Genomic DNA, 9,629 nt, shown 5'->3' with positions numbered 1-9,629 from the left:
TTCGAGACAGGGTTTCTCCGTAGCTTTTGGTTCCTGTCCTGGAACTAGCTCTTGTAGACCAGGCTGGCCTCGAACTCACAGAGATCCACCTGCCTCTGCCTCCCGAGTGCTGGGATTAAAGGCATGCGCCACCACCACCTGAATTAATTAGTTTTCTTATATATGTTTATTTGTGTGTGTACACACGTGAGTGTGAGGCATATCACACATACTGTGGCACACATTCGAAGGTCAGAGGATAACCTGCAGGAGTCAGGTCTTTCCTTTCACTATGTGAGCCCCAGGAATCGAACTCAGATCACCAGGCTTGGTGGCAACTGTCTTTACCAACTGAGCCACCTCAACTGCCCTTTACCTGGAAGGCAGGCTGAGGTGGTCCAGAGAGCCTGGGGGTAGTGGAGGGTGATGATCCTGACTGGATATGAGGGCCCACACAAAACTCACTTAGCATGTTTTTGCTAAAATTGAGTTTGACAAGGGAACATAGAGCAGGCCCTAGGAACGATACAAGTTTGGTCAGGCCGGCTCTTCCATCAGGGAGGCCCGTAGACATACCCCAGTGCTTTAGCCTTCACAGAGCAGAGAAGCAGCAGGCGGCACTGGGCGGGGGAGGGCAGAATAGCAGAGGAGAAACTTGATTCACAGCCGTGGAGCCTTCCAGAACATCCAGTCCAATGGTCTCATTGTGCGGATGAAGAAAATGAGTCACTTTTGTTGGCCTCTGGCCAAGGTCAAAAACATCTATTCAGGTCCCGCGCTAGACAGCCCAGAACAGTTGGGGTTGGAGGATGGCTCCCCGGCCCTGCCACCTGGCCCCTTGCTGGTCCCTTCTCAGTGATAATGGGGGTAGCTAACCTTCAGGCCAGCCTGTATCAGAGCCTGGGCCTGGCTGGAGGCAGCGTTTTAGAAAAGGACTTCCTGAGAGAACACATTGAGCTGTTTCTGGTCAGACCTCAGACACCCCCAAGTCGTGTGTGCCATACTGATGACTAGGCTTATTTCTGGTCCACAGTAGAACTGGGGGTGACTGCTACAATTCATCAGCTGTCAGGCCGCTCCGCCTGGCAGCTCCCTGAAGACTCCAGAGAGTTCTCTGAAGCTGAGCCAGAAAGGGAGGGGCTGGCAGGGGTGCAGCTGGCAGAGGCCTGTTAAGGGCGTGGTCAAAAATTCAGGCACTTTTACAGGGGGGGGGGCACTTGCTGCTCCAAGCACCCCAGACATTGAGGTTACAGACAAGAGGAGGAGCCTTTCCACAGAGGAAACCCCAGACCCAGCAGAGGGCAATGAAAAGGATGGGGCTCTAGCCTGTCTGCTTCGGAGTCCAGGGAAATCTCTAGATGACAATGTCCTGGAATTCACTCTGTGGACCAGGCTAGTCTTAAACGTCTCCCTGCTGCTGAAATCAAAGGCTTGGACCCCATGCTCTCCCATACATCCCTCTTTCTCTCCTGTCCCCCCTTTCATCCCTCTGTGTCTTTTGACTTTCCCCCCTTAGATTTATTTATTTTTATTTTATGTGTATGGGTGTTTTGCTTGCACAGATGTCTGTGCCCGACATGCATTTAAGTCCAGAAGAGGGCTTGAATTTCTTAGAGCTGGAGCTAGGGACTGGGACTGGAACCCGGGTCCTCTGGAAGAGGACCCAATGTTTATAACTGCTGAGACAACCCCTGAGCTGTCTCTCCAGTGCCCCCCTTTTTGCTTTTTATTTTGAGACGTGGTCCTCACTCTGTAACCCAAGTAGGCCTTGAACTTTGACCCATCTGTCTCAGCCTCCAGAGTAGTTGGAACAGCAGGCCTGTGCCCCCAGACCCAGCTCTCATCTAACAAAACAGTCCTCTTTTATACAATACATATTTTTAATTTATTCATTTTTATTTTTATGTGCATTGATATTCTGCCTGCATGTACGTCTGTGTGAAGGTGTCGTGTCCTCTGGAACTAGAGTTACAGACAGTTGTGAGCCACTATGTGTGTGTTGGGAATGGAACCTGGATCTTCTGGAAGGGCAGCCAGTGCTCTTAACCACTGAACCATCTCTCCAGTCCAAGAAATGTCATTCTTAGAAGCAAATACCAAAATATGACATGTCATAAAACACATCCAAAAGCCTCACTGTCCGAAATGAAAGAACACAAACAGGGTATGGTGGTGCATACACCCACAACCCCAGAACTTGGAAGGCAGAGGCTGAAAGATGTCCTATGTTTGAGATCAACCCCATCTACGGTGAGCTCCAGGCCAGCTGGGGCCACACGGGGAGAGCCTAGCTCAAAAACCAAACAGGACAAAATGAAAAGAAAGACCTGAATGCTACTGAGAGAGCATGCCCGCTCACTAGACGCCTCAGGGCGTCTGGGACCCAGAACAACTTTGTAAGATGGGCAGATAAGAGCTATTGAGCCAAAAAATAAAAATAAAAAGTAGAAATAAAAGACCTTCGGAAGTGGTGGCACACATCTTTAATCCCAGGACTAGGGAGGCAAAGGCAGGTGCTTCTCTGCCAGTTCAAGGCCAGCCTGGTCTACAAAGTGATTTCCAGAACAGCTAGGGCTACACAGAAAAATTAATAATAATAATAATAAAAGAGCTATTGAGATGATTCGTTGGGATGGTTGGTTGGGTAAAGTCACTTGCTAGCAAGCCTGACGACCCGAGTTCAATCCCAGGGACCCACGTGATGGACCGAGAGAACTGATTCTGGCGAGTTGTCCCCTAGCTTCCAAACACAGGCCATGGCATATGTGCCCCCCCAAATAAATTTACTTAAAAGAATTTCTAATGGGCAGATGGAGTAGCCCTGCTTTTCAGATCATGAAATGTAGGTTTAAGAGGCCATCAAACCCACACCCAGTGCCAAGCCCAGCCCAGCCTGTCTGACCCCAAAACCCAGTTTCTCCCCCACCCGCTTCTCATCTCAGACTTCACAGAGCTACCAAGGCCCTGCCCTTGTGGTAGGGCAGGTTGATCGTGAAACTGGTCAGCTGAAGGCGAGTAGGAAACCAGATGTGGATGCCCTCGGCTCTTCCTAGCACTGGGGAGGCTGAGGCAGAGGGGTCACCACACTAGACACTGACTTCTGTTATACACGTTAGCACAGGAAGTTCAGGCTAGCCTGGGCTATGTTAGGAGCAACTGTCTCAAAAAAAAAAAAAAAAGAAAATAGAAAAGTGGCTGGGCCGTGGTGGCGCACGTCTTTAATCCCTGCACTCAGGAGGAGAGGTAGGTGGACCTCTGTGTGTTCGAGGCCAGCCTGGTCTACAGAGTGAGTTCCGGGACCGCTGGGCTACACAGAGAAGCTCTGTCTTGAAAAACAAACAAACAAACAAACAGTAACAAAGAAGAATGGCAAAGCTCAGCAGGTAAAAGCACTTGCGGTGCGCAAGCCTGACAACCAGGGTCTGGGGCCCAGAACCCATGTTAGACAGCCAGATGCGATTGCACCCTGTAACCCCAGCACCCTAGAGCAGGATGGAAAGGAAAGCACAGACAGCCGAAGAGTCATGGAAGGCGAAACCCTTTTCAAGGTGGCAAAGCCAAGCATGCCGGTACATTCCTTTAATCCCAGCACTCGGGAAGCAGAGGTCAAGTAGTCTCTATGAGTTCGAGTCCAGCCTGTTCTATATAACAAACTCCAGGCCACACAGGGCTACATGATGAGATACTGTCTCCAAGATAAACAATAAACAAAATTCCAAAACCTGCAAAAGAAATAAAATAAACAAGAAAAGGTAGATGGTAAATGAAGAGAACTAACTCATGGAAGCGGTCCTCTGACCGCCACACCAAGGCTATCACGTGCATAAACTATACATATACACAATAACAAAGTTTTGATTTCAGTCTGACATTTCCTTGCGTGTGTTTGTGTGTGCACACATGGGTGTGTATGCCGTGGCACATATGTGAAGGTCAGGGGACAATGGAAGCTGGGTGTGTGACGGTTCGCGCCTGCAATCCTCATACATGGGAAAGGACAGCAGGAGACAGCAGGACAGTCTCGGATATACCACAGTATGAGCCAGCCTGGGCCGGATGAGACCCGGCTTCAAAATTAAAAAAGAAAAGGATGTGGATTCCACATGAGCGAACACAGTGACTGGATGCCTGCCCCACATTGCACAACCCCTCTTGGCCACAGCATCAAGCAAAACGACCTCTTGCCCTGGTTTAAAGCAAGATGAAGGAAGCTTGTGTCTACAAAGAGCTGGCAGCCCCCACCTCCCAAGCGAGGCTGGGCCCAGCAGGGTCACATTTAAAAGCATCCATGACCACACTTGACAGCACCCTCTAGGGTGGGGCACCTTGAACGCCAGTCTGGGCTAAGGTGGGCAGGCAGGGGCTGGCGAGCATCCTCAATGCCTGCTGACCTCACCACAGATTTATGAAGCCGGGCATGGGTGGGGCTGGGAACAAAGGCCTGGGGTTCCTGAAACATCTTGGGGAGATGGGTGGCCAGGAGTTCCCAGTTACAATGGGACCCAGTAAGGGAGAGAACAGAGGCCCTGAGCGCTTCCCTTGGTTCCTAAGAGGCCTCTGGCATCTCAAAGGCCTTTCTGAGGGAACTTTAGTTAGTGGGCAGCTCTACCCCAAGAGGTATACAGGAGACTCAGCTTTCTCTCACAAGGAAACTTGGGGGCTGGCAATGACTCATCGGGTAAAGGCCCCTGCTATCAAGAATGATAATCTGAATCTGATCCCCAGGTTCCACATGATAGATGGGGAGAACCCACTCCCACTGCCTGTTCCCCGACCCCTAACACACACTTCGTGCACACATACACAAATACCTGTCATAAAACAACAGAAAGGAAACCTACATCAGACCTGGTGAGAAAGGCTTTTAATCCACACTTCCCGGAGGTTGAGTTGGGAGGATAGCAAGTTCAAGGCCAGTGTGGACCACAGAGTGAGTTTAAAACTGGCCTGGGCGAGTTAAAAGTAAAACGGAAGCTGGTGCGATGACCCAGTGGGTAAAATCATGTGCTTTAGGGCTGGGGAGATGGCTTAGCAGTTAGGAGCGCTTGCTGCTCTAGCAGAAGATCAAAGTTTAGTTTCTATCCACATGGCGGCCACAACCCTCTGAAACCCAGTTCCAGGGGAGCTGGAGCCTTCTCCTGGCCTCCTCAGCCCCAGGGATACACATAGTACACTTACGCATACATACATGCAGGCGAAACACTCTTACACATAAATAAAAATGTTTTGTTTTGTTTTGAGACAGGGTTTCTCTGTATAATGTGTCTGTCCTGAAACTTACTCTATAAACCAGGCTGGCCTTGAACTCACAGAGATCCACTTGCTTCTGTCTCCCAAGCGCTGGGATAGAAGGCATGAAAAATAAATAAGCCTTAAAAAACAAACAAAAATGGCCGTGCTTCATTGCCCAATAACTGCATTCTTTTTCCCAGAATCCATAGAAAGCAGGAGAGAGAACCAACTACCCAGAGCTAACTAACATTCAGCCTCTACATACATGCCATGGCACACACACTTTGCCTATCCCATCACACACACACCTGGGCACACATACACACACACAATAATAATAAATAATGATAAATTAATTTTTAAAAACAAAATGACCAATGATAATACAGATTAGCAATAAAATACCTGCCTAGAATCCCCCAGTGAGGGACTGGGGTGTGGCTCAGTGGTAGAGCTCCTGCCTAGAATCCCCCAGTGAGGGACTAGGGTGTGGCTCAGTGGTAGAGCACCTGCCTAGAATCCCCCAGTGAGGGGCTGGGGTGTGGCTCAGTGGTAGAGCACCTGCCTAGAATCCCCCAGTGAGGGGCTGGGGTGTGGCTCAGTGGCAGAGTGCTTATTAAGTATTCAAGGAGCACTTTAGTATCTTTAGCTTTGGCCAGCTGTGGCGGCACAGGCCTGTATCCCAGGACTGAGGGACACAGGCAGCAGAGTCACCGCAGCTTTGGAACCAGCCTGGTTTGTCAGGTCCACCTCTTGACGGATAGGGATGACTAAACCCTACCAATTGTCTAACCAAGGTGGATAACAAATAACCAATAATTAATCATGACTCACCAGGCCCTGGGCTACATCTTCACTTTTATGAAGTCACTGGATTCTCATGCCAGGGCAATGACATCAGCAGTATTCCTATCCTCCCCATCTCCATTTGCCAGAGGGAGAGAGGAAAGAGCAGAGAATCTGCCTTCTACAGACTCCCCTACCTGGCCATGCAACCAGTCGCTCAAGCAGTCAGGTGGTCTGCCTGAGCTGTCCCTCCCAATGAGCCCACCAGGCCATTTAGCATCACATTAAACAGTGTGTGGTCTGTGTGGCAGTTGCCTATGATTCCTGCCCTGCAGAGGTTCAAACAGGAGGATCAGGAGTTAAGGTCTTCCTTGGCTACATAGAGAATTCCAGGCTACATGAGACCCTCTCTCAGAAGCAAAAACTGAGGGGCTGGGAAGATGCCAAAGTGGGTAAAGCGCTGGCTGTGCACGCATGGGGACCGAGTTTAGGTCCACAATGTGTAAACTGAGGACGTGGCAGCTCCGAGCGACGGCTGAGAGGAAGGGTTTTTATTATAGTTACGAGGAAAGGTAGAGCCAGAGACATCTGGAAATCCGGAGGAGAGAGAGAAAGTAGGCTGAATGTGACCAGCTGAGGATGGGGGAGAATGGGAGAGAAAAGCAAAGAGTAGGGGCAAAAGAGACCAAGAGAGAAGGACCAAGAAAGAAGACAAGACAGAGAGGAGACCAAGAGAATGCATAGCCAAAATAGTAGCCTTATAGGGCAATGGGAAGCTGGGGTGGGAAGCTCATGAGTTGGAGAACTTTAGGATAAGGGGTGGGGTGAGAAGAGCCAAGACTCTGAGTGAGCCTGGAGGCCAACATGCCACTTTGGTATGTTGATCAACACCACAGATTTTTGTCCCAAGTTTCTTTTGTACCTGACACACAGCACCCATATAAAAGCAGTCATGGCTGGGTATAGTGGGGCATGTCTTTAATCCCAGTTCTCGGGAGACAGAGGCAGGCAGATCTCTGAGTTCGAGGCCAGCCTGATCTACAGAGTGAGTTCCAGGACAACCACAGCTATATAGTCAAAGCCTGTCTGGGGGGAAGGACCAGGCTGGGTGGAGGCAGGGAGCTGAGTGTAGCTGCCTGTGCTGCCAATCCCTGTGTTTGGCTGGAGGGGTAGGGCAGTTACAGGGACAGGAGGATTGTAGGGGGCTCCCTGCCCAGCCAGTTTGCAAGCCCCAGGGTCAATAAAAGACCCTGTCAACCATCAAGCCTTCACTTCCCAGGATAGAGTTGAGGGTTTCTGGTTGTCCTGAGGTCTCCACAGGTGTGCCAAGGTATGTGTGTGTCCACACAAGCCTCCCTCTGGTTCAGATCAGGCTCAATTGCTTCCTAGTTGCGACACAAAGGACCTAACTTCTCCTAGTTGTATTCTCAACAGAAAGATGGGACCGGTCACAGGACACCGCCCTTCAGCCGGCAGCGTTCTAGCCCAGGCTGTGAATGCCCCACAGTGGGAACTGCTCCAGCTACCGGTATTACAGTCATTTGTTTTCTTCGACTAGAGAACTTTCCAGATGGGGGCAGAACCTTCCTGGCCCCGCCTGCTCGTCCCCTCTGTAAGCTTACGGGGAGGAATGCAGCGGGGAGGGGCGGCCCCTAGACGGTCATTGCCATTAATAGAGACCTGAAGCACCGCCTGCTAAAAATACCCGGCTGGACTCCCATAAAAGCACAGCCGGGGCTCCAGTTCGGCACTTCTCGGATCTTCAGCTCAGTGCTTCTTGATCCTCAGCCCTGACCAACACAGCCAAGAACATGACCGAGCGCCGCGTGCCCTTCTCGCTGCTGCGGAGCCCCAGCTGGGAACCATTCCGGGACTGGTACCCGGCCCACAGCCGCCTCTTCGATCAAGCCTTCGGGGTGCCTCGGTTGCCCGATGAGTGGTCTCAGTGGTTCAGCACCGCTGGTTGGCCCGGCTATGTGCGCCCGCTGCCCGCTGCGACCGCCGAAGGACCCGCTGCAGTGACCCTGGCCGCGCCCCTGGCTGCACCCCTGGCTGCGCCCGCCTTCAGCCGTGCGCTCAACCGGCAGCTGAGCAGCGGCATTTCGGAGATCAGGCAGACGGCCGATCGCTGGCGCGTGTCCCTGGACGTCAACCACTTCGCTCCGGAGGAGCTCACAGTCAAGACCAAAGAAGGCGTGGTGGAGATCACCGGTGAGTCTCCCTTGTACCCCACAAGGGAAGAAGCTGGCGGGCTCAGCGCCGTGGTAGCTGTAGGGGGCTATAGGGGGCTGACGGGGTGGGGGAGTGTGAAACCAAGAGGGACGGGAGCCCGGAAAGTTAGAAATGAACTCAGGGACCGGGAGGTCAGCACCGCGCTCCCTAGGCAGCTTCCCTTGCTGCGGAACCCAGGGCTCAGGTTGCTCCTAAGAGCCCTGTCATCCTTCATGATAAGGACCAACAGCTGGGGCTGTAGCTCCGGAAAGAGCCTTGCCTAGCCTACGGGAGGCCCCGAGTTCTACCCGCAGCAACGCACCTTCTAGAAGACCCCATTCCCAAATAAGGAAGTGCTGGGACTCCAGCCAGGGTCCCTAGTCCGAGCAGCGGAGGGGGCGTGCACACAACTCCGTGTGCGCCTGCGCTGGTGTCCAGCCTAGGTCAGAGCCAAGCCCAGCGCCGCGGCCCCTAGCATCCCAAATCCCAGTAACCAACTTTCTGGGAAGTTTTAAGATTCCAGGCAGTCAGGCTTCTCGCCGCCCTCTGAATTGGGTGCTGCCTTAGAGCCCCAGCCACTCCTTAGCAGGTGGGGGGGGGGGGGGCGGCGGCTAGGACAGCAAAGGGTTGCCTCTGACCTCCTTCGGTCCCCACCCACAGGCAAGCACGAAGAAAGACAGGACGAACATGGCTACATCTCTCGGTGCTTTACCCGGAAATACACGTGAGTTCTGGTTCCCTGCATGGAGGGGTGGGGGAAAGCGGATCCAGGGAATAAAGCAGAGGGCCCCGGGGTCTGAAGGGATGTGTAACCCTTGTCCTGTTTTTCTTCGCGTTCAGGCTGCCTCCCGGTGTGGACCCCACCCTGGTGTCCTCTTCCCTGTCCCCTGAGGGCACACTTACCGTGGAGGCTCCGCTGCCCAAAACGGCCACACAGTCAGCGGAGATCACCATTCCCGTCACTTTCGAGGCCCGCGCCCAGATTGGGGGTCCGGAAGCTGCGAAGTCGGATTAGTCTGGAGCCGAGTAGAAGCCATCAGCCGGATGCCCATCCCCAGTAGCCACCACTGGTCACCCCTCTCTGTCAATCTGTATGCTCTTTTGATACAATGTACTTTCTGTTTTTCTCAAATAAAAGTTGGAAGCTCCTGCTTGCCACCGTCTCAGCCCTGGTGTTTATGGCAGACTTGGGATGAAGGCTCTCAGCTGGAGCGTCCTTTGGTGTCTTTGCGATGGGCGCAACCCCTTCCAGGGTCCAGCCTGACATTTCCGAAGAAGGGGAAAAAGTGATAATCTGGAGATTAAAATTGTACCAGGGTGGGGCTGGGCATGATGGCACATGTACCCAGTACCCAGAAGCTGATGCAGGAGCATGGTGAATTTGAGGCCAGCCTGGGCTATGGAGTGAGTTCCAGGTCACA

At 52.4% G+C, this 9,629-nt stretch overlaps 1 protein-coding gene across 1 annotated transcript; it reads left to right on the top strand.

Moving 5' to 3' along the window:
* Window positions 1–7,699: 7,699 nt before the first annotated feature.
* On the top strand, window positions 7,700–9,364 carry Hspb1 (heat shock protein family B (small) member 1). Its single transcript, XM_075976753.1, has 3 exons — window positions 7,700–8,208; window positions 8,869–8,932; window positions 9,049–9,364. The coding sequence occupies exons 1-3, from the start codon at window positions 7,809–7,811 to the stop codon at window positions 9,221–9,223; spliced, it is 639 nt and encodes a 212-aa protein (XP_075832868.1). The 5' UTR covers window positions 7,700–7,808; the 3' UTR covers window positions 9,224–9,364.
* The last annotated feature ends 265 nt before the right edge of the window (window positions 9,365–9,629 follow it).

This window comes from Microtus pennsylvanicus, chromosome 1 (genome assembly GCF_037038515.1).
Source record: "Microtus pennsylvanicus isolate mMicPen1 chromosome 1, mMicPen1.hap1, whole genome shotgun sequence".
NCBI lineage: Eukaryota > Metazoa > Chordata > Mammalia > Rodentia > Cricetidae > Microtus > Microtus pennsylvanicus.
Note: the sequence above shows the minus strand (reverse complement) of the source record. Positions and strands in the feature narration are given on the sequence as shown.

What these genes read in the sequence shown, in the direction of transcription:
- Hspb1 (XM_075976753.1), top strand. Translation starts at nt 7,809, where the DNA reads ATGACCGAGCGCCGCGTGCCCTTCTCGCTGCTGCGGAGCCCCAGCTGG. An exon ending in AGGCGTGGTGGAGATCACCG is followed by an intron (nt 8,209 to 8,868) that starts GTGAGTCTCCCT and finishes CCCCACCCACAG; the next exon opens with GCAAGCACGAAGAAAGACAG. An exon ending in TGCTTTACCCGGAAATACAC is followed by an intron (nt 8,933 to 9,048) that starts GTGAGTTCTGGT and finishes CTTCGCGTTCAG; the next exon opens with GCTGCCTCCCGGTGTGGACC.